This window comes from Melanotaenia boesemani, chromosome 20 (assembly GCF_017639745.1).
Source record: "Melanotaenia boesemani isolate fMelBoe1 chromosome 20, fMelBoe1.pri, whole genome shotgun sequence".
In the NCBI taxonomy this organism is placed as follows: Eukaryota; Metazoa; Chordata; class Actinopteri; order Atheriniformes; family Melanotaeniidae; genus Melanotaenia; species Melanotaenia boesemani.
Window position 1 is genome coordinate 28,742,067 of NC_055701.1, and position 25,234 is coordinate 28,767,300.

The following is a 25,234-nucleotide window of genomic DNA, read 5'->3' on the forward strand; positions in this document are numbered from 1 at the left end:
AAAACAGGCAGACCGAAATGGGAAAAAATGGTTTAGTTTTAAGAGGTAAACTATACTTATTATGACATTATAAAGACAGTCTAACCCCAACACGATTCTTCATCATTAAAAATAATTTTGGGGAACACTGAGAATGAGAATGACTGAGATGATGTCAAACTGCCGAGATGACAGTTTTTTTTTTTATTTCTTGTGAATTGTTTGTCATTAAACCTCTGTAATTTAAATCTGGTTCACTTTATCGGTTAACTTTTTTAGGGATAATGTTCACATATCTTAGCCTACAATGATCTGATAGTGGTTTAAAGCTACAGCTGCATCATTCAATGAGATAATTATCATCTTCCATCCTGAACGTGTGATTTTCTTCATTGACGAGCCTAAAACTTTTTACATTTGCTATCTTTACTATGACTCCAAACGTATTCAAACAGAACTTCGGTTGAGAAAGATAACTTCATTTTATTAGTTGTTAGCTGAATAGCTCATTTCAGGAGGATACAATTCTCAAGCAGAGGCCTAAATAATAGACACAGACACAGTAACCCTAAGGTTAACCTAACCAGTTCATACCTTAGCCCAGGGGTGGCCAACGTCGGTCCTCGAGGGCCCCAATCCAGCAGGTTTTCCAGATTTCCCTGCACCAACACACCTGACTCAAATTAAATGGATCCAACAGCCTATAAGGATCTCCACAATGACTTGTTAGTTTAAGTCAGGTGTGTTGGAGCAGGGAAATCTGGAAAACCTGCCGGATTGGGGCCCTCGAGGACCGACGTTGGCCACCCCTGCCTTAGCCTCAACCAAGAGCAAGGATCTCAATCACCCACAGTATGAGTCATTCACTGGTCTCTGTAAGAACAACAAGGTTGGTGATTAAACCAGAAAGAGTTTAAAAAAAACAAACAAGCAAACAACTGTTAGACATACATGCAGAGAAATGTACACGATTCCCCCCCTTGGTCAAAGATTTTGATGAAACATCTCTTTGTATTTGTGTTTCCTGAACTTGTAAAAGTTCTTCATGTCAATGTAAAGTTGCTTTTTCGTTAGTAAAATGTTTTCAGAACAGGTCAGTTTGCATGAAGGATTGTCAAAGTGTTTCACGTTTTGTGCAGCTGTTGTTGTGTTTTTGATGTAGAGCTGTTTAGTCCTTGGTCGAAGCGTCTCGGCATTGTACTTTTGTTTTGTAAATGTAAACGTGGTTTCTAGGGTGTAAATGGGTATCGCCAAAGTGTAAAAGTATTGCAGTGGATGGAATATTGTTTTGCACAAATTACAGATTTACCATTAAAATTATTTATGAGCACACAAATTACAGTAGCATAGACAGCTCAGAAATAAAATATTTACATCAGGAAAATGTTGGTAAACAAACATATTAAATTTACTTCTTGTCCATGAATTAAGGATGTAAGGTGGTTGTCAGGTGAAATCATTTCCAAGTTTTTGTCAATCAGGATTTTCAAGGAATAATAAGGATTATTATTATTATTATTATTATTATTATCATTATTATTATTATTTCCTTAACAGGTGATGTAAGATGTATCCTGGACTCTAGGCAAATGTGTAATGGGCTTAAAAACAAGACAAAAGTTAAAATAAAAAGAGATTTTGTCTGTTAAGCTGCTGGAATTACTGGTCATTGATTCTGCTGTGAATTATTTCTGCGATCATTTGCTTAAGAAGTAAATTCTGGCTCTCGAGACTGAGGATGTGACAGGCTGACCTTCTGAACCCAGGAGATTCAACCCTCCACGACCTCAGAAAGACAAATCCTTCCTCTGTTAGAGGAATTAACGAGACGTAAATCAGCCCGCAAAGCAAACAAACGGTGATTTTCTACACCTACATGGACCCACACCAAACCCTGATTTGAAATGATCTTTAGAAAATACCAGTCCGAGAAATCATTGAAATCTGATAAGTCAGTCTGTGTTTTGACAAGATTTTCCTTCAACATGCAGAAAACACGGAGAACCTGATTGGCTGTTTAGCTTCAGGTGTTTTCACAGCCACGTCTAATTTTTCCTGCTGTGTATTCGCTGTGTATTTAACGTGTACTGTAACTTTCTCATTGAAGAGCAATAAAGAGAAACAAAGGTGATGTTTATCCCAGAGACAGCTTGAGATTCAGGAGCGTTTGGTTTGTCCCAGCAGCTTTAGATGATTCATTTGATTCAGAAGATGTGTTGAGGTTTAAAATGTAAAATGTTGTTCCAGAAAAACCCTGATGAACAGCAAAACATTCAGTCGTCTTTCTCTGGAACAGGAACCGAACTCAGGAAAACATTAACTCCTGAACGTCTGGATTTATTTAAAATAAGTAAAAACAGGGAAAAATATCTGGAAAAAAAAGACTGGGACAAAATAAAGTACAATTTAATATTAAATAAATTAATAACAATCAATAAATATGATAGATAAAAATAAATTCATTGTTATCCATATTAAAATACATTGTTAAAATAAATAAAAGTCAAAAGTGGTTTTAACTGAAACACTTGGATGTTCCAGCTCGTTCTCCATCATTTCTATCTTTCTCTCCTTCCTCTCTTTACTCTCTTTTTTCTCAGAATAATATGTAAATTCAGTTATAAACAAGGTAAAAAATATAAGTTTCTCGTAGTTTCCAGTAAGTAAAATCAATCAATAAATACTTCAGCAAATAACTAAATAAAACTACAAAGAGTTACACACATGCTTCGTCCTTAAATTTTCTGTATTTAAAAATTACACAGAAATGTCAAAACAACTGTATTTAATAAGAAAACCGTTTTTTTTTTTTCCTCAAACGTCCTCAAGCTGGTTGTAATTTTTATTCTTTACTTTTTCTAATTAATAAGAAAATTTCTCACTTGGTTGTAAGAAAATCTGGAATCTGAAATCTGGAATATAATTAGTGTTTCTAAAACAAAGTGAAAAATGAAGTTAAAACAGAGCTTAAGACGTTGCTCCACCCAGCTGACTGGCCCCAACAACAGAGCTGTCAGTGCAAACAATGGGAAGGATTACAAAGTCCTTCAAGAAGGAAATTCAGCTCAGAGTGGAAAAGATGTTGTTCCCAGTCAGCTGTGTCTAATAAACACTATGGGAAGGTTGGAAAAAGGAAACCTGCAGGTAGAGCGAGGGAGATGTCAAAGCATCAACGTGACTGAAAACAGAAAATGTCAAAGAAAAGAAAAGCCGACCGACTGAAAGTGAAGGAGATGAAAGGTAAAGCAGAAGGAACGCAGCCTCCAGTGAAGCGGCACATTTCCAGCATTGAGGATGACGATGGCAGCTAAAGCAGTGGTTCCCAACCTATTTTCCTCAGGGACCCCCTTCATGCATGCACTAGGAAGCCGTGGACCCCCGGCCCCACCCTGTGCTGAAACCCTGCTTGCTCTTTCAAAAGTCCAGGCCTTCAATAAAGTCAAATTAAATTAAATAAATTAACAGAGCCTTAAAATAGGGATAATGTGTGGACATTAATCACAATGACTCTTAATGTTCAGACCCAAAGGACCCCCTGTGCTCTTTGGGGGACCCTTTCGGGGGTCATGGACCCCACGTTGGGAACCACTGAGCTGAAGGACCCGGGAAGATGGCATCATCACCTCTACAGGAGGTTTTCAGGAGGACTCTCAGAAAAGCATAGAAAGGATTTCCTTCGGAAAATTCCATGCACTCAGTGACTTGGCGGCGACCAGACCAGATCTGGTCTGGACCCTGCAGAGCTCACCTGTCACCTGCTGCACCAGGAAGATGGAACCTGGATGCAGAAGACTTCCATGCCTTAAAGACTAAAGACCCACCTTGTTGTTGTTGTTGGATCGTGGTTCCATTTTTTCTGACAATCAATGATTCCATGTTTTTTTCTGTTTTCCAGATCCAGAACTTTCTATTTTCTATCCCAGCTGTAAGAAATCCACCACAAACCAGACAACCATTGACTCCCTTCAGGCTGGTTTTAACCTGACATCCTGTTGTTGGACTGTGGGATGAAGCTGAAGAGAGAACAGAAGAGAACGAGCTGAGATTCTAACAGGAACCTTCATGCTGTAGGAGATGGAGCGGACCACCACGCCGCCAATGCACCACCTTGTCTTCAAGCAACACAGTTTGGCCTGGCTTATTTCCAAAATGCTTCCAGAGCACAGGGGACCAATAAAAATGCTTTAATTGGTCACATGACTCTCAGGAAGCCAAACTAAAACCCTTTTTGCTGACTTTTTCATAGGAAACAGTTTTGCTTTTTTGCTCCACAAAAGGGGTCGAAAAACATAATTTTAGCATTTTTCACACTACAAGAGTAGTTACGCTTTATTTCTGATTGTTTAATGTAAGTTATTTACTAATTAAATGATAAAATCCAATAGTTGTCTTGATGGATCATGTTGCATCATGCTGCCTTCAGGCCACATTGAACCATGAACCAGCGTGGCTGCAGGAAAAACAGATCTTTCATCATCATTTTGTTCTGGCCTCTAAAAATTGAATAAAGATAAATGTGATGTTGGTGCAGTAACGTCTTATTTGCTCATTATTTCCACATTTTCCTCCGTTTGCAGGATGAATTCAGGCACATTCTCTGTTTGTAGAAAGAAGAACAAAACGCGGGTTCATGCAGCTCCATCAGCTGAGCAGCAACATGACAGATGATGGCAGCGGAAAACTGACAGGAGCTTCCATTAAAAGGAAGCACGGATGATAAAAACTGCCCAGTTAACGGCTGGGATCTTTGTTTTCAGAGGTAATATGTAAGGTTTAAATAAATTACATTTAAAAGTCTCCTAGATTTTTTAACAGACTGTTTCAATTGTTTGATCATTTTTTCCAGCTCTCTTTTTTTCTTTAACATTTTCTATATAACGATATAACGAATGCAGTAGGTTGTTAAATTAAATTATATTGGAAGAAGAAGGAAGAGGGTGAAAAGAAAGAAAGAAAGAAAGAAAGAAAGAAAGAAAGAAAGAAAGAAAGAAAGAAAGAAAGAAAGAAAGAAAGAAAGCTTTATCTCCGTTCTCTGTCCTTTGTCCTGTGACCGCTGCTCACCCCGTTTAAGATGGCCAGATAGCGCCGGCCTGACAGACCTGCTGCTCGGCGGATCATTGTTCGCCTGCTTCTTGCATTACCGCTGTACTCGTTTAACTCAGTCTTCCTCCAGGAAGCAACAAATTGCTGTTGAAAGTCTGTCTTTGTAGTTGTAATGGGCAGATTAGAGCGGATCCCTGAATCCAACAGGAAGCTGGTCTGGCCCAGAAAGAAGCAACGCAGAAGAGATGCTGCTGGTCTGAACCCTGAAAGTGGCACTGTCTAGCCTTTAAAGTTCAGTTTAAATAAAACTTTACAATGACGGGATTAAAAGGCGCTGACATATTTTCAGCACCACTGCACACTAAAGCCTCTGGTTGGGTCTGTTATTAATATTTTAAAAGCGACATCAAATATCCCCTTAATGGGTCAGGTTGGGTCAAAATAACACAGAGTACAAAAACTCCTTTTTCTGTCCTTCTTTTACACCACTCCATTTTAGCAGCTATGCTAAGAACTGGTGCATATACAGCCTACATTCAGGACCAAATTGGAAATCAGAACCTCCCACTCACGACAATTAAGAAATTCAGAAAAATCAATTAGACGTGAAATTTCCTCTTCAGGAAACTTTAAACAGGAAGTTCTGGTATTCGCTCACTGATTTCTCATCTAAAAACAGCAATGAGATGTGATGTGAATGAAAGCAAAGCAAACAGACGCGGTACCCTGAACGCACCACCATATACATGCGGCCTCTGAAGGTCACATTTTCAGATTGAAAGACCCAGAAACAGATTTTTTTGTTGTTGTTTTTTGTTTGTTTGTTTGTTTGTTTTTTGTCTAAATAACTAACAGCTACACAAAGCAAAACAAGACGGAGTTTGTGTTTTTTAATAAAACTGCTGCACTTTTTGGACTTTTATAATAAAGTTAGTGAGAAAGATCTCATGACAGTTAGTCCATGCAGGAGGAAATGATTTGAATTCATGTCTGAAGGATGTGAGACTTCTAGTGGCCGTGAGAGAAACTGCATCAGATAAAAAGACATTTATGTAGTAAACAGGATGGGGATGTTTGTTTGTTTGTACTTCCAAGTGAAGCAGTTTTGCTTCCTCACTCTCCTGACATGGACGAGGAGAAGAGCCCCGGGCAGCCAGAAGTTACCGCTGTCTTCGTTTTCTAAGCAAGCAGCTCTGATCTCTGATTCGTCACTCTGAAGCAGCAGGATGACGTCTAAACTCAACCAGGAACTGGCTAAAATGTCTCTGGAGGTTCTCTTACTGGCTGGATGTAACTAAGAGGTGAAGAGGTGAAGTGAGAAAAGAACAGCCATCCCCCCCCGCCCCTGATTGGGATGTTTGTTGAATTTCTATAATTTCTGTGGACTTTGGGCTTGTCTACCAGGCGTCCCATGAATTACAGATAACTAAACTTCCAGTAATGGTTAACATTTTAGAGGGGGGCAGCTGGAAGGGGCTCTTTACCCCTTCAGCCCTTGGCCATATTTTCAGAGAAATCCCCCAAAAAACAAAGTAAATAAAGAATTTATATGAACTAAAGTTTCATGCATGTTCTTAGGAACATCTAAGGATATATTCAGTATCAAAGATGCTGTACCTGTGACTAGGCATTGTGGCGCTTCTATCCTCACCGGGTCTTACCACCCACCCCATCTGACAGAGGAAACATGACGCTAACATTCGTCCATGAACACAGATGTCACTGAACATTACTGGAACATAAACAGCAACATTACTGGAACATATACTGGAACATACTGGAACATTACTGGAACACATACTGGAACATTACTAGAACAATACTGGAAGATACTGGAACATAGCTGGAACATACTGGAACATATACTGGAACATTAATGGAACATACTGGGACATTACTGGAATATACTGGAACATTACTAGAAAATACTGGAACATTCCTGGATCATTATTGGAACATATACTGGAACATAACTGGAACATTACTGGAACATATACCGGAACATAACTAGAATATTACTGGAACATATACTGGAACAAAACTAGAACATTTACTAGAACATTACTGGAACATATACTGGAACATACTGGAACAAAACTAGAACATTTACTAGAACATTATTGGAAAATATACTGGAACATATACTACAGCATTACTGGAACATATACTGGACCATCACTGGAACATATACTGGAACATTACTGGAACATATAGGAATATTACTGGAACGTACTGGAACATAAACAGGAACACTACTGGAATACATACTGGAACATTACTGGAACATTACTGGAACATACTGGAACATTACAGGAACATTACTGGAATACATACTTGAACATTACAGGAACATTTCTGGAACTAACCGGAACATACTGGAACATTACTGGAACATACTGGAACATTACTGGAACAATACTGGAAGATACTGGAAGATACTGGAAAATTACTGGAACATACTAGAACATTACTGAAACATTACTAAAACATACACTGGAACATTAATGGAACATACTGGAACATTACTGGAAGATACTGGAACATTACTGCAATATACAGGAACATATACTGGAACATTACTGGACCATTACTGGAACATACTGGAACATAAACAGGAACAATACTGAAACATATACTGGAACATTACTGGAACATACTGGAACATTACTGGAACATTACTAGAACATACTGGAACATTACTGGAACATTACTGGAACATAAACAGGAACAATACTGAAACATATACTGGAACATTACTGGAACATACTGGAACATTACTGGAACATTACTGGAACATTATTGGAACAGTACTGGAACAGTACTGGAACATTACTGGAACATTATTGGAACAGTACTGGAACAGTACTGGAACATTACTGGAACATATACTGGAACATTACTGGAACACACTGGAACATCATTGGAACATTACTGGAACATTCCTGGAACATTACTGGAGAATTGCTGGACCATTATTGGAACATTACTGGTCCATACTGGAACATACAGGAACATTACTGCAACATTCCTGGAACTTTCCAGGAACACTCCTGGAACATTACTGAAACATACAAGAACATTACTGGAACATATAGGAACATTACTGGAACATTACTAGAACTTTGCTGGAACATACAGGAACATTACTGTACCATACTGGAACATACTGGAAAATAATGGAACATTTCTTACTTCTTACAAGAGGTGACTTTATGTCTTTAACCTGATGTAGAATAGAATAAAAATACTTTATTAATCCCTTTGGAGAGTCCTCAGGCCTTTATTTTATTTCTTTATATCTATCTATACTTTTTTATTCATTTATTTATTTACTTTAATTTACTGTGTATTTCTTTCTATTTTATTTATTTACTATTAATATTTACTTATTTATTGTTAATCAATTACTAAATTAAATTTTACTTTACTTAGTTCTTTGTTTTTGCTTTATTTTTCTATATTCACTGTGTTCTTTTAAAAATTGGAAATAAATCCAGTTAAGAGGTTAAAAGCTAAACTCAAAGCACCATCCTCTCCCATATTTTAGATACTTTAGTGACTTGCAAAGCTATTCACTTTTTTCATGACACCAATCATTTAAATGGGTTTGTGTGAGGATTTATAAACACACACACACGCACACACACATATGTGTGTGTTTAATTTTTTTAAATAATGTGAAATGAAAAAATATACCTAAACTAAATCAGATGCGTGTTTTTGCGTTCCAGCTGCAGACCTCTTCAAACAGGAATTTTCTGCATCTACTGGGATTTCTGTGCAAACCTGCGGCAGCTGCTTCAAGCTGGATGAGTTCTGCTGGTGCTTCATAGAACCTGGTTTATAAGGCCTCACAAGGACAAAAAGAAAAATAAGTCACCAGGGGCTGAACTTTTAGCGACTAACTCTGACCAAGGACGTGAACCACAGCGCACACAAAACAAACAAATAACCACTTCTTAATGTTACACATGTACACACACCCCTCACCGCCGTTTCAGTTTTTTATATAAACATTTACAGAGGTCATCAAACATCGGCCAGGTCTAACCGTGGGCCATCTTCTGGCCCAGAGGGGAGTGAACTTTCTCCAGGACGCACAAAGTCCTTTTAATGTGAATGTTTGGAACTAAAATAAGCAGCAGCTCGTTTTATCCAGATAATAAAACTAACCTGACGAAAGCTTCATCAAGTCTGATTGGTCTGTTTTCCTGACTGACACAACGTCCAACCAATCGTTTGCTGAGACGTTGACCCTCCGCATAACTTAGAAACTTTAATATCTTTAAAATGATGGTGGAGAAACAAAACTTTTCATTTCCATCATTTTCATGTTTGGTCACGACCGACAGCATCTTTTCTGAGACGGACTCAGCTGGTTTACGTTTTCCAGCTGAACTAAAACTCCAGTAACTGGACTGTAGAGACCAAAATAGCCTCCCATTTTTTATTTAATCACATTTTTCAAAGTTTCATAAACTAAGTAAAAAGTCGTTCTGAAGACCATCTCTCTTCTTAAACCAAAATATTTCTCACGTTTTATTTGAGAGGAAAAAGTAAATAAATAAAAAAAAAACACTTTAGAGGATTTTCAGGCAAGAAGAATTTCTTAAATGTTTCACAACATGATAATAAACATTGCTGGAAACATTAAAGTGACGCTACTTTTACCACACTCATTCTTTTTCTTTCTTAAAAAATGTCAGGAAGTATTAACTCCCTTTTTCTTTATCAAAAATCAACTTCAGCTAAATGCTGTTTAGTAGAGAATCTGCTGATATTTCATTAAACAAGAGCTTTAAAATTCCAAGGAGAGTGAAAACAATTAAGGTAAATTTTAGTTTTCAATTAGTGGTTTTAATAGCAGGTTATTCTGGTTATTAATACCTTCTGGAGCCTGAAGTCGCTTCATTGTTTTCTTCTCATCATGGCTGTACAGCTGCAACAGAAGCTAAACAGCATCTTCAGCATCATGTCACACTGAAAGGTAGTACATTAAATACATTTTCAAAATCAATAAAATTAATTCTTTAAGCCAGATTTTCTATAACAGGTTTTTCCTTCTTGTGTCATTTTAGGACTTTATAAGAAAAAATGGCTCTTTTGTTTCCTAAAATGGACCTGACGTCATTAAATTCCTAGAGGAGGATATTTTACCAATAATAATAATAAATCTTCCATCTATTTTTCTATTCGGGGTTGCTGGGGCACCTGATCACATGGCACCACCTTCTAAAACCACATTTATTCAGAATTCAGACATGTTAGAAGTGAAGACCTCCGAGGATTCAGTTTCCACCACAGATGCATGATGAGCTTTAATATCTGCACCGAAAACAAACTCATCTTTCAGGCAGCTGCTGCTGGAAGAAAAGAAACATGTTGATGCCCCACAAATAATCATCATCACATCATCATCGTTGTCCTGTTTCAATCTACATTCCTCTGAGTTCAGGAAAACATCGGCGGGTCAGACCCACAAAACATGTCCGTCAACTTCAGCTTTGATGGCAAAAAGGAAATTATCCGTGTTTGCATATTGCTGCAGGTTAAAGCTGACCTTTGACCTGCAGCATCCGGACACACAGCTGAGTTAATCCAAAAAATATAGAAATACAAACATCCAAAAAACCTTTAGTGACTAAAAATAAATAAATAAAAACAAATAAAATGCTATGATCTATTCCACAAGGAGGAAACACGTAAGGTTTTATTCAAAATGTTTAAATGAAATCATCTATCTGAGTTGTTTGGGTTATTTAAGATGTCAGTCAAAGGAACAAAAATAAAAAAGCAATAAACACACACAAATGTAAAATTAAAAAAATTAAAAGTCCAAGTGGAATCCAAGAAAATTCAAGAAAGGCTGAAATGAAAGAAGCGGGTTGAAGGAAGAAAGACGAAGATGGAAGGAGATTTATAGTGTGGCAAGGGAAGGAAGAAAAGGGGAATAAAAGGAAGGAGAAATGAATCAATGTGGAGAGAAAATAAATAAATAAATAAATAAATAAATAAATAAAAAAACAAGGATGAATTTCTTGGGAAAACGCGGAGCCTGCAGGCCTGAAGCTCCGCTTACAGCCTCACAGCGCAAAGCGAGACAAAGGCGGTGGAGGTCCTGGACCTGGACTCAGGATGAGCCAGAAACTCTCCGCCAGGTCAAAACAACCAGGACAAGAAGAGAAATCAAAGAAAAGAAGAAAGGGATCAGCGCATTGTCTGCGCCAAGAAAGAAGAAGTAAAAAGAAAAGAAAATCAGGTAAAAATGCAGTTAGAGGAGCTTCTGAAGCCAATAAAACAAGAAGCACACAACCTGCAACTCTGACGGACCTGATGTTTGGATTCAGGAGGAAAAAAAGTTTGACGCAGAACGAGCGTCAATTTACTAAAAGCCACAAACCCAGAAAAAGATGCAAAAACGAGGAGGCGTGAAACTGAAATCAGGTGATTCTGGTTTGGGATTAAATTCCAGCCCGTGGATCTGAGCGGGAGGTTCTTCTCTGGAAAAAACGCGCACGTGAAAATCTGAAACCGAAAAATCACTAATAACTATTTTAAATCCAGAGAAATAACAGCTGTTATTCCCTATAAATACACACATCTAAAAAACTTTTACTGATTTTTAAGAAAAGGAAAAGAAAAACAAGCCGAACATTCGCGTCTAAAGAGCAGGTCCACTTTGTTCTGGTTCAGCAAGAACGCGCCAAAGTCCGGACCAGTAACACCAGGAACGGGAGGAAAACAACCACCAGGTCTTTGCGTCGGGACATGAAAATGCACAAAATGTGCAAACCCTTAGATAAGAGCCTCGGGTTCATTTAACACCCGCTCAACTAAAACCGGTCTGATCAGATCCGGATCAGAGTCTCAGAGTCGTGTTGCGTTCTGCCTCGAGGAGTAAAGAAGAAAGGACTCAGACCTGATCCGTTTCCAGGGCCAGTTTCAGCTGTTTTTCAACCCCAGCAGTAAAACCAAGCAAAGATCAAACCGGACTGCAGAGAAGTGGATCCAAGCAGAAGCCAGGCCACGCGCACACAGCAGGAGACTGGAGGGCGCGCGCGCGACGAGCGCCCAGATTCAGAGTCAGTGTGTCAAATTTTAACTTTAAAATCAACCAGTTAAAGAACTAATCACTCTATCTATCTATCTATCTATCTATCTATCTATCTATCTATCTATCTATCTATCTATCTATCTATCTATCTATCTATCTATCTATTTATCTATCTATCTATTTATCTATCTATCATGGTCAGTATAAGTAAAAAAAAGACAAAAAACATTGGCGTGTGTTAAGAATGTAACCTACTCTTTTATTTGTATTTTTTATGATTAAGACATTTTTTTTTTTTTTTTTTTTTTAGTGAGCGACAAAACACGGGAATAAGAATAAGACCACAACAGTATCACAACCATGAAAAATAGTTTTAGAGACGACATTTAAAAGACAGTCATTCCAAAAAGCCCATTAGAAGATAACGAGGCATATTTTCTTTTTCTCAAACAAATGGGATTTTACATTGTTCCTCCTCTTCTATGAAAAAATAACACGACAAAGACGTTTTTCTTTTTACAACTTGTACAAAAAGGAGGAGGAGAAGTTGGGATTTTCGTCCTTTTCTTAAAAAAAAACAAATAAACAAAAAAAAATAATAATAACAAAATCGGAGATCACGTTTTAGGCTTTTTCACTGCGGAAAATATCCATCAACAAAACGAGACAAGTGCCACGATTTCACTCAAGATTCAGCCATAAACAGCCGAGATTCAGCTACCAAATTCATTTACAAGAAACCCAGATTCCCTCCAATTAAAACCATCAAAATCTCGTTTAAAATGGACATTTTCCTCCAGTGACGGAGGCGTCTTCGCTACCTCAGACTCACCCACTAACAGCTGCATTCCTACTAAATAAGGCCTGTCAGAGAACACAACAGAATACTGACTCAGTTTAAACCGATTCTTTGGTCCTGAAGAAGCGCGTGAGCAGTTTTTATCCAGCAAAAGAATGAATTATGAGGCACAGAATCGCTCTGCTTTCTGCTTAAATAATATATCTGAATAGAAATAATAATATTATTAATAATAATAATAATAATAATAATAATAATGTAGATTAAAATAGGTGAGAAATGTGTTTCCCTAATTTTATTTTTTATCATATTATTATTATTATTATTATTATCCTTTTTAAATGTCAAAATTAGACAACACTATTTAAAAAAATCACATTATTCTATTTTTTTTTCATGCCTCCTCAACAACAATCATCTGTCATCATTCTCTCAGTTTCTTATCTCAGATCACATTGCACGTCACTGACTGACAGTACTATACAAAGACAAAGCCCGGACATTTACAGTAAACAACATTATGTACACAGAAATTAAAAATGCAGGAGGAAACGGGGCAGAAGAAGAAGAAGAAGCGATAATAATATTAAAAATACCTGGAAATGTCAGTGCTGCTTTCTGCGAGTTTCTCAGTGCTGATCTCTTTGTTATGCAGTTTTTTAGTCTCTTCTCTTTTGTACAGTAGTTTATAATCATTTGTCTTTTTTACATTGTAAGTGTTCAGTGTGAAATCTTCAGCTTTCAGTTCCAATTGTTTAAGATTTTTACTCCTTCAGGGACTGAACAAGGTGTTGGATGAATGGATGAATGGATGGATGGATGGATGGATGGATGGATGGATGGATGGATGGATGGATGGATGGATGGAGTTTTTGTGGGGGGGTGGGGGGGTGTTAATGTATAAGCGGGTTCGAGGTCGACCCCTGGTTCTGATGTGCAAAATAGTCAGACAAACCCCCAGAAAGTCCCGAAGAGAAGGCCGGCAGAGAACCGGACAGGGCCGGCCTCAGAGTGTCACAAGGCAGCGAGGAAGAAGATGGAGCCTGGGGGGAGTTGGAGGCTGAAGCCCGCGCAGCCTGCAAGCTGCCGCCGCCACTGGCGCCGGTCTGTGAGGACATGGACGGGTGAGGGACATGAGGGAAAAAGTAACTCGTCTGTCCAGCCAACAGGTTCACCGAGCACGGGTTGAGGGAGTACGTGGCCCCGGAACAAGGCACGGACAGACCGCAGGGCACCGCCGAGGCCGCCAGGGCCGCTGCCGTTAAGTGGTGCGTGGCGTAAGGGAGGTCTCCGCTGACCAGCCGGTCCATGCTGAGTCCGTTGGAGGACGGAAACGACGAATGGTTGTTGTTCATGTTCTGGGTGAGCATGGTGCTGTAGGATATGGGGTGACCCGGATACCCTGAAGAGGTCCCGTTGTAGCCCAGGGCGCCGCCGGCCCGCGGGTGGTGAAGGGAGAGGAAAGGGGACATGGGCCAATATAAGGAACCAGTCCGGTCCATGAAGGTAAGCCCGGAGGTCAGGCGGGCGCCACGCTTGAAGGCCAGCTTGGCCCGAGACGTCGTGGATCGACGGCGTAGTTTTCCAGTGGTTCCGCCGATGAACACGTCGTCGCTGCTGGGGTCCAGCATCCAGTAGTTCCCCTTGCCCGGGTCGTCGTAGTGCCGCGGCACCTTCACAAAGCATTTGTTCAGGCTGAGGTTGTGTCGGATGGAGTTCTGCCAGCCCTGCTTATTTTCCCGGTAGTAGGGGAAGTTTTTCATGATGAACTCATAAATCCCGTTCAGGGTGAGCCGCTTCTCCGGACTCTGCCTGATGGCCATCATTATCAGCGCGTTATAACTAAAAGGAGGTTTTTCATACTTGCCGCTTTTCTTCTCCCCGTCCTTCTCCCCGGCGCCGCTGTCCCCGTCCTTCCCGTCCCTCTTCTCGTCCTGCTTCTCCTTCTCGTCTGGACTCTCCTGGATCGAGGAGTCACTTTTGGGATCAGCTTTCTTCGAGGCTGAGAGAGGGGCTTTCTGCTCGATGTCACCGGACCGGTGGAGGCTCTGGTTCTGGTGGTTGTTGTCGCTTTGCACGGCCTCGGGAACCAAACTGTTTATACTGAACGAAGATTTAGGAATCATCTTCACCTCTTTGCGCTCTCCCATGTCCAACATCACCGAGCAGTGAGGGGGGAAGTGGCAACGACCAAAAGCGAAGAACACAGCTGGGTTTGAGTTTCCCCTGCCTCTACCAGCGAACCAGGACGGGAAGGGAGGAAGGGGGGATGGATAGGAGGAAAGAAAGTATAGCCCAACAAACTATTTCATGTTAGGTTTGGGGAGAAAAAGGGGAAACACACACAACGCACACTTACACACACATCGATAGGAGACAGATAGCTGCAATTAATTAGGGAGCCACAGCCACTAAAGCAAGTAAAAAACATTGGTTGGACCTTTCCAGTTCTCAGCCAACCAGGGGACCATTAGTATTAAACATCAAGGCGTTCTCTTTGCTCTCAGCCAATCAGCACGCGCAGGGAAACACGCACATCCGCCAATGCCAAGTACGCTGCAAAAAATGCCAACCTCTCCGACTCTTTCCACAGCTTCTCGCACATAATAAAAAATCTTTATTTAATCCCAATTTAACCAGAAAGTCTGAGAAAGCGGATTAGACTCAGTAATAATTCTCACCTTTGTGTTTGTTTATTTATTTATTTATCAGCCCTGCTTTGTTTGGTTCTGATATTTAAAAAAATCAGACTGGCAGAGCATTTTCGTTTCTTTTCCAACTTTTTGCAGCATAGAAAATCCTTACCCCAATCAGCAGTAATCAACCATTCCCTCTACACCCTTCACACTCACGCGCTCCCACCTAAACCAAGAAACGTAGCTGGAAACACACCGTGCATGCGTAAACCCAAATCCCTGCCGCCCCTCGCATTTACACACCTCCGATTCAAATATTTCCCCCTTCGGTATCTACAAAACTGTTTACATTTCCACACGGAGGGAAAATAAACAGAGGAGAGGGAGTCCGGAGGGCACGGCCGCGATCTGGGGGGGTCAGACCGCACACCACCGCGAGGTTAAGAACTGTTTTCTAGGAAATATTAAAATAAATAAATGAAAGTAAAACATGTTTATCCGGGTGTAAAATGTGCACAATGCGCAGCAGGGAGGCGGAAACGCGCTTTCATGTCTGGAAAGTTTTTTCAAGAGAAAAATTTGACAAAACAAACAAAACTGGAGAACCGAGGGGTTAAAACCCAGAAGTGTCCCACCATGTTTCCACTATCACTTCTACATCTATAAAAATGTCATCATTGAAGACATTTGGATCTGTCTGTTTATTTGGAAGAAGCAGTTTCTTCCCGCTGCTGTTGGTGTCTGTGTTGCGCCTGAAGCTGCGGCTCCTTCCAGCGACTCTTCCAGCAGCCTCAGGCCGCAAACCGGCTCTTCTCTTCATCACTGCAACGAAAACAAGAACTCCACAAGTCACGCACTGCCACCGCTGCAGCTGCCTCTGCAACAGAAGTGCTTGTTTCGCACAGGTTTGCGGGCCATTTTGCGTCAAATGCATTCAGCAATAATATTTTCTGAATCGCATTTGCCGAGAAATTGTTTGTGAATTTACTGTTCTGATAACTTACAGCTGCTGGTGTTTCTACAAGGATTTTTACTCCATGAACGTACAAATAATCAAATAAAAATAGGCCCCGTCACCTCCTCATGTTGCCTGGAGCAGATAATTATCCAAATCCCTCCATATATAATAAATATATAAGTAGACTAGGGAACACTAAAATATCCCATCTTCACTCAGCGTGGAAGACACGAGCAGACCAAACTACACGCGCGCAGGGATTCACACCCTGCAGAACGATCAACATCTGATTTCTCATTTTTTAATATCAGCATGTTTTTCATCTCGCGATTAAAATGTTTCACATTCCTGATTTTCATTTACACGAAATCATGAATTTTAAAATCATCACACATTTTTACATTTTTTAAATCAGAAATGTGACACAAGAAAGAAAAACTTAGAACATTTCTAACTAGCATTAAAAACTGCGAGCTTTAAAAATGATCTACAACCAAACACCCATTTTTTATTTATTTGTTTTTCGAAAACAGCGCGTCCAAGACCGTCATGAGGACCAAAATCACCGAGTTGTGTAAGGTTCTAAAGGACATGATACCACTACTACTGCTACTATTAATACTAACAATTAAGCATATAATTATATATATATATATATATTATATATATATAATATATAATATATATATATAGCCATGTGCCAAATCACATGTAGAAACATTTTCACGATTTTTTTTGACTGAATGTCATTTCAGTTATTTAATTCTTTTGTTATTTATACTTGTGAAGACTAAAAACACATCATATATATGTGGCAGTAGGCTTGTTCCAATATATATATATATGTATATGTATATATATATATATATATATATATATATATATATATATATATATATATATATATATATATATATATATATATGCTATATTATATTATATTATATTATATTATATTATATTATATTTTTCTTCTTTTTTGTTTGTTTTTGTTCCCTCCCGTCTCTTCTTCTTGTAAATTGAACGTATAAACGTGACTGTGGCGGAAATTTGGCGCTTTTCCTTTAGTTTTGTCGCGTGCTTTAACTTATTAGTGTCTGTTTTCAGACTGTGTGTCCTCGCGCAGAGCAAACTAAACATAGGGGTGGTTGGGTTGTTTATTGTTGTTGCAGTTTTGCTCACAGAAGATGAAGATGTGTGAGCGGGATGTAGACTGGAGCTCCGTTTGCTGCTGCGCGTGCATATGCCTGCCGTGTTGAAGGAAGTTCCTGCTTGTGTCATTTTGGCTGTGACACGACAACATCCACACAGACCTGAGGAGGCGGAGGGGTGGAGGAGGGACTGCAGAGAGGGAGAGAAGGAAAGAGAATATTTAATTCCAACCTGCAGCGTGCGTTATTTGGATTCATTCCTTATCAGAGAAAAGTTCACAGTGAATGAGGAGCAACATGTGACCATGCAGCCATTAACCAAATTCACCTGATCAGTTACAGATTTTTATATTCAATTTATTCAAATATATAAAGCAAAAAAGTAGTAATTAAAACTTTATTGAAAAAGAAGCGATGAACAAAGATTTTACAGTAAAGGGTTTCCTCTCTGGACACATAACAAGTCAAGTTAATTCCTTTTTTTCCATCTGAAATAGCGTGACAGCCGGCTGGTTCTGACCCACTAAAGGACATTTAAAGTCAACCCTGTCACCGTTTATTGTTTCTTTGCAATGATGTGAATTTTTAGAAAACTAATGTCTCAGCAAACTAAAGAAGTTTATCACTTTACAACTTCGTGCAGATAATATTTTATCTGTTCAATCAGACCTTTGATGATAAATATCAGAGACCAGATGTGGTTCGTTGTCCCCAGAGAAGGTTGACAGGCTACACCTCTTCCCTCTGCCTGCAGGCGATGTCAAGGCCCAACAGCTTAGAAGTCATCCAGAGTTTTTTCTTCATACTTGCCAAAAACACAGAATTAACCAGAATGTCTCAATATAATCAGGTTCATCTTCATGTTCTTTGTGTTTGGGGAGGTGTGGAGACCTCAGAGAATAAATCCTCAGTGTCAGAAATGTCTGCCTGACTAAATTACAATAAATCAGAGGAGAAATGTTACATTTCTACCCTCACCTGCATTTCCCCCTGACAGATTATAACACCATGCTAACATCATGCTAACATCATGCTAACAGCATGCTAACATCATGCTAACATCATGCTAACATCATGCTAACATCATGCTACCAATGGCTCATGAACTCATGAGCTATAAATCAATTCTAAACAATTAAAGTTTGACCTCAAATATAATATAATCTGGTTTGGTGAATATTAGGGTCTAAACTTTGAGCAACAGCTGAAAACAAAAGGTTATTTTAGGTGATCATTTCCAGCCGTTATGAGGAGAGACTGAGGTTTAAGGGTTAATTCTATACAGAAATATTTATATATTTACAGCTTACAGCATGGAACAGATACATTTATGTTGATGGCTGTAAAAATGCAGTGTTTTATTATTATTATTATTATTATTATTATTATTAATAACATTATCATTGTTATTATTATTATTATTATTATTATTATTGTTGTTGTTGTTTAAAGACGATTAAACAAACAAAAACTGGTGATAATCAGGACGGTTTTTCTCTGAATAACCGATGTTTTCCTCAGCAGTGAATACGTCTGTTAGCAAACAATGGCTGCAGGTTTTCTTTGGGCTCTGGCTGAAAACACAAGACCTGGTTGCACGTGCAACTTTCCACCTGGGAGTGTTTGCTGCACCCCTCTCTTCACGTTTCATTGACTTTCACCTGCAGCTGGCAGCTTATTTCCTGTCCAGTGAGAGGGGAGGATGTCAGGCCAGTCACATAAAGTAAATTAGCTTAGAGAGTCATAATAATACAAACCGACACGGCCTGTGTAAAGCCATCCTCTCTGGTGTAAGACCCGTTAACCAGGCAGCTGCTGCAGCGTAACAGAGAGGTCGGTGGTCCGACGTGATTTCCACGTCCACGCCAACTTCCTGCTGCGTTCAGGGACATCGGTTCATCCAACTTCCTGCTGGAAACAACAGCTATTTATACTTCATCTCTTACTTTAAGGAAGCAGGACTAGAATCATCATGTAGGCTGGAAATAAAAACAAGATTTTATGAAGTTTCTCTGAGGAATTTATCAAGCTTCTTCTACAACCTCACGAACTTCCAGCCAGCTCAGATTGACCAGCTAAGCTATAAGACCCTGAAGGAAATAATAACTGACAAGAGGATGATTAGAAAGTCCATAAAAACATGCAGCTTTCCATGTAAAAACTAATCTGTTCCTCACAAGAGCCAACACTGAGACTGCTGTGTGATAAAAAGACTAGATGTCAGCACTCAACACAGTTTGAGGCAGCCTGTGTCGTTAGGCCCAACAAGAACAACACAAATATGTAAAAACGCAACATGTAGGAGCTGGAGGGTGAAATGCTGCATTCAGGTACACAGTTTGATAAGTGACTATAAACTTTTCTAAAAACTTAAACACCTTTAAGAGAAGTAATCATGGACCTGAGAAGAAACTAAATCTAAGAAGTCATGCATGTGAAAAGTGAAGCTTAAGCCAATCAGAGCAGCAATGTGATGTCAGGTGGTTCCCTAACGATGCAGGAACAGAGCAGCTGCAGCACCTAACATGTCCTAACTCCATAACGTCACCACACAAAGTGACATTTTCATGCATCACTGAAAACCAGACACTTCCAACCAGCAGAAAACCGTCATGCATTATGATGCAACACTGAATCAAGACAAACGCTCCACATGACACCTGCTGGACTAAATTATGAATCTAGTCTCAAATGTTTCCCATTAAAACATATTTAAAATAAAATAAGGACAAATAGAAAAGCAGGCAGCTTAGAGCCTTGAGCTGTACATTTTATTCTCAGTCCAGTCAGTGTCACTGAACTGGGACATATGCAGCGTTAGGAAGTTAAATATCAGACCAACCACCCGCCAACCCCTGTGAATACGTGGCATGACCTCCATCTTCCTTTCATGGTCTGCTGAAGACCGCTAAGCCTCAGAGTGAGGATGTTTGTTGACATGGCCAAAGTAAATTGATGAAATTGAGATTAGTCAACCTTGTACTGAAGCTTCACTTGTGTTGAGTTAAGGCATTTTTTTAAGCAACGCATGAAATACTGGTTTTGTGCATCATTTTAAGGTTTTAGTGTTTCTGAGCGGTCTCCAGGGCCTGGTACAGGATCAGAACTCAACTCACTTCTCTCAATAAACATCTAGTTCTTAAAGAGATCCATGAATTTAAAATATGTTCTTGGAGACATTTGAAGAAAGATTCACTTGGATGAACCCTTCTTTGGTTTATTTGGGGAGTTAAGGAGGACTGAGGCCTTCCTGGTGTGGAATAAATTGAGGTAGTGGAGGCCTGCAGATACCTGGATGATCCCCTTGATAGCTCAATATATTGGAAAAGGGACACAAGACACATCGTTTAGTGGATAAAGTTGGAGGCTTCTTCAGCTCAGCTGCAACAAGGACCAGCACAGAAGGTCATTCCTCGTCCGACAAGCCCCCTGATTTACCAGATTCTGACGTTAACGTGTGATTGAGTGGACATTACCAGTGGTTATCTGCCCTTTCGTATGGGACAGTAGGGCCCTGCTCCAACTTCTAGCAGCTCGAATAGGCCGTTGTCACAGCTGATCTGCAGCACTGATACGGGAGGACTCCTGATCCAGTCTGACTATAATCTAGTCCGCCGGCAGGCCTCACATCTTCGGCATTACGGCACATTTTCAGATAAATTATGTCAAATGAAGACATTTAAACTGTGACTATGTTTAAAACAACAATGAAAAGGTTGCTTCAAATTACCAATAGACTTTAAATAAATGAGATTATTGACTAAAAACCTAAACAGTCTTTTTTTTTTATTTACAAAGATTCTCTCGGGTCTCAGGAGATGGTTGCCGCCATGGTTGCTATGGCATGTTCCAGTCCTGTGCTGGGCTGCGTTCCACTTCAATCATTACCAGAGAGAGCTAGAAGTTTCATTATGCCATTTCTATGTATATTTCCAGGAATATGTAGCAAAAGACATTTAACATGACCTCCCCTAAATAAAGCAGGTTATTTTTGTCCTGTTTTCTCAGTAATGCGCCTCCATTTTGGCCTGGTTTTATGTCACACTGAAACTTGAAATTACACTTACCTGCAGGCGTAAACCGTGTGAGTCTGCAGAACTATTACTATAAAACATGCTCACTATGTGGTTATACAGGTCTTTATAACCCACATTCCTCTTTAAATCCTGCTTTACTTTAATTTGTTAACTCAAACAGGACTTAGAGCGTTTTATGTCCAGGTGAAAAACCAAATGCTTTTGCTTTCTGTAAACAATTTTTACATTCCAATTTCACTTCAGAGAAACTTGCATTAATATTTTTTCCACGTTATTTCTCACCGGTTATTGAAACGGAGCCTGTGGATGTGTATATTCTGCCTGACTCTGACCCATGGCTGTGCTGACCCTAAATCCAGCATTTCAGGCCTTCTGTCAAGCTGATATGAATCTCCTGGATTGTGAAGAATAATAATATAACTGTGGTGACTCACTGAGGAATATAATTCCTCAAAAATTGAAGGAAAAAAAACTAAAGTGACATGAGGAAAATAAAAACTGTGGCTTTCACTAAACCAAACACATCACTGGAAAGTTCTTCTTCTGGGGAATAACGTGTTAGTATGAACACGCTACATGACTCCTGCTTAGGAAAACTGACCTTTAAGCCGTACCGTCAGTGCATATTTGAAGGCTTATAATTTAACACCCAAATGGGCTAAAGACATGGCATCAACTTTTTTAGCGTTTTCTGGACCTGAGCTGTCATGAATTAACTCCTGTGTTATAACCAGCTACTGGGGGTGCTGTCAAATCTAGATAAATGCATCTAGTCCCATTTAACAATTAGATTATTAAGATCTGAACCCACAGTTGCGTTCACCGTCCCTTTAACCCCACGGTGTGTTGTTAATGCCCATTGAATCAAGTGATAACCTTCAAATCCAGCATATGTCTAACGGGGAGACTCGAAATCTTCTATTAACTCTTGAGGAGCTTGAAAGAATTTGAATTACTGATGGTGCAGGAGGGTAATGGTGGAGCTGGGTGTTAAGAAGCTACAAATCTTCCCTTTGGGGCACTTAAGCAGGTTCATGTGCTTCTTAACACATCTGAGGGGTCTTAAAGGCTTGTGGGGATTGTCTCAGGATTAACGAATGTACCTCTGGAATCTCAAAACAAGTTTAGTGAGATGTCTCTTCAAGGATGCTGCGAGTCAGAAATGTACAGGAGCTCAAGAAAAAATAACTTCACTGTACATTCGTTATTAATGAGTTCTCATTTACAAAAGAACAAAAAAGTACACCGTCAGGCACAGGAGCCAAGTTTGATCTGCATCCTTCCCAACATAGACTTCTATTTTCCTGTTTCCTTTTACAGAATAAGAGAAGTCTGCTGGTTTTCATGACCCTAACATGCACCGGTCACCCCTGCAGAGACTGGGGCAGATTTTCATGCTGAAGAGGCTCTTCTGTTTCATTTATCTCCCATGAAAATTGTGTTAAGTCAGACTTGAAGATAAAAATAAGAAACAAACATGAAATTTTAATAGAAACTAAAACTAAATAAAACACCTTTTTATTTCAATTTCAGCTTCATTTTTTTTTTAGTTGGGCTACTGTACAGTTTACAAGTAAGCAAAAGTATTTTTAACCACATCTTTTCATTACAGAAACTGCTTTACATTTTTTTATTTATAGTTTATTCGGAGTCTAAGAAGAAATGTTTAGGTAGTCTGTTTTTAAACCAGGCTTCATCCGAATTTTTCTTTAAATAATAAAATAAGAATAATGACAGAAATAACATCAGAACAAGGATGAAGTTGATATTTTTCTATAAATATGATTTACTGTTTCGATCTATGAAAAACTGAAATAAATATAAAACAAAAAACTTTCATCTGTCAGACTATAAAACATAAAGAAATGAATAAATTAGCATTTAAAAAAGACACTGAAAACAGTCTTCTCGTGAATGTTGGTTAAGTCACTAAAACAAAATGGATTTTCTTTCGCTAATCGTAGAAAACACACAAAAAACGAAATATTACATGTTCTTGTTTTATTTATTTATTCATTCATTGTGAGATTTATTCATTTCTCGCGAGAACTCATAAAAACATTCATTTAGAAAAGTCAAGCAGCCGCGTTGAAACTGCTGATAAATGTTAGTTTGATTTAAAAAACATCACATCAGATTATTTTTCCGGCTTTTAAAGATTATTTACCTTCTCCCCTGTTTAAAGTTAAATGTTTTTTATTGTTATCTCTTCTTCTGCTTGGCTTATGAAATCAAAACATGCGTGCATTAATTAAAAGTAATTAGTGGTATTTATGTTAGTCGTTTTGCACTTTAAATATAAATAAAACTGCTTATCTGACGACGCGCTTTCCAGGATTAATTCTCTAGTTTTAAAAGCGGAGGTGCGTTTGATTTATTAATGAAAGAACTGAGGAGTTTTATTCGTTTATATTCTGTTTTGAGCGTTTTGAGCCAGAAAGCCACAGAGAAGTCTCTTTAATACTAAAATCAATGGTAGCAGAAAAAGTGAGAGTAAAGAGGGAGGATGAGGACAAACAGCTGCTGCTTGCTGCTAGAAACAAGTTGGGAAATCATTAGCATTGCTGGCGCCGCGGGGTTAATGGTTCAATCAATGTCAAGCACTGAAAATAAACTTATGAATCGGACAATCTGTCTGCGGGAGGCCGCAGGTTCAGAGCCGGAGGACCGAGACGAGGACCGCGGACCGAGTCATGGACCCACAGCGACACCCTGCGGTCAGCGCGTGAAACTACACGACAGCCAGGATTCCTGCAGATTTCCACACGTGAAAAAACTTTTCAAATCTCAGAATTCCAAACTATCTTCTCTCTTCTCCAGACTGGTTCCTTCCTGCCTGGCAGCATCAAATAAACACAAATGAATAAAAAAGAAGCATCAGGGCTGTTGGTGGAGGTCGTCATGCGGGGACAGGTCGAGAACAAGACCAGAAGACAAGGTCTAGATTTGGTATAGATTTATGGAAAATATTTTATAAAATGAAAAAGCTGATAATATTTTCAACAGTTGTTTATTCAGGATGATGCTGTGTTTTATGGCTGCTGCACAAACACTAGAACTTTGTTTCTAAAGAGAAAAAGTTTGAACTAAACAGACGTTTTGCTCATTTTTACAGAAATTTATTGTACATGTTGTAAAACCAGGATTACAGGAAGTCATGAAGTACTTTATTCACAGTTATTACTGAGGTTTTTAAAGTGAGTATTTAACAGTAACTTTGGCTCTATTTTTTATCCCAGATGTAGAGCCGTCTTTTCTTCTGAAATGTTTGTGCTTTGAATGATCACAATTCAAATTTAACATTATTTATAAAACACATTTACAACACCTTCAGTTCCCCAGACTGCTGCACACTGAAAACATGAAAAACAAATAACATAATACAACCAGAATGAGAAGTTAAGTAAAGCCGTGGGTCTGAAGCCAGGACTTGAATCCAGAAAGTGTCTGAACAGCTCTGATGTGAAGGAGGCTGCAAAGAACAGCCACCAAAAGCTCCTTCAGCCCTGGATTCAAGCCTGGAAGGTGGAAACTCCACCAGAGCTGGTAGAAGACCCCAAAGCTCTGATTGGATCTG

The 25,234-nt window shown here is 39.1% G+C and overlaps 1 protein-coding gene across 1 annotated transcript; it reads right to left on the reverse strand.

Annotated features, from left to right (window-relative positions):
• Positions 1-13,211: 13,211 nt before the first annotated feature.
• On the reverse strand, positions 13,212-15,272 carry foxg1a (forkhead box G1a). Its single transcript, XM_041972071.1, has one exon. It carries the CDS (start codon positions 15,032-15,034, stop codon positions 13,769-13,771), a length of 1,266 nt encoding a protein of 421 aa, XP_041828005.1. The 5' UTR covers positions 15,035-15,272; the 3' UTR covers positions 13,212-13,768.
• Between the last annotated feature and the right edge of the window lie 9,962 nt (positions 15,273-25,234).

What these genes read in the sequence shown, in the direction of transcription:
- foxg1a (XM_041972071.1), bottom strand. Translation starts at nt 15,034, where the DNA reads ATGTTGGACATGGGAGAGCGCAAAGAGGTGAAGATGATTCCTAAATCT.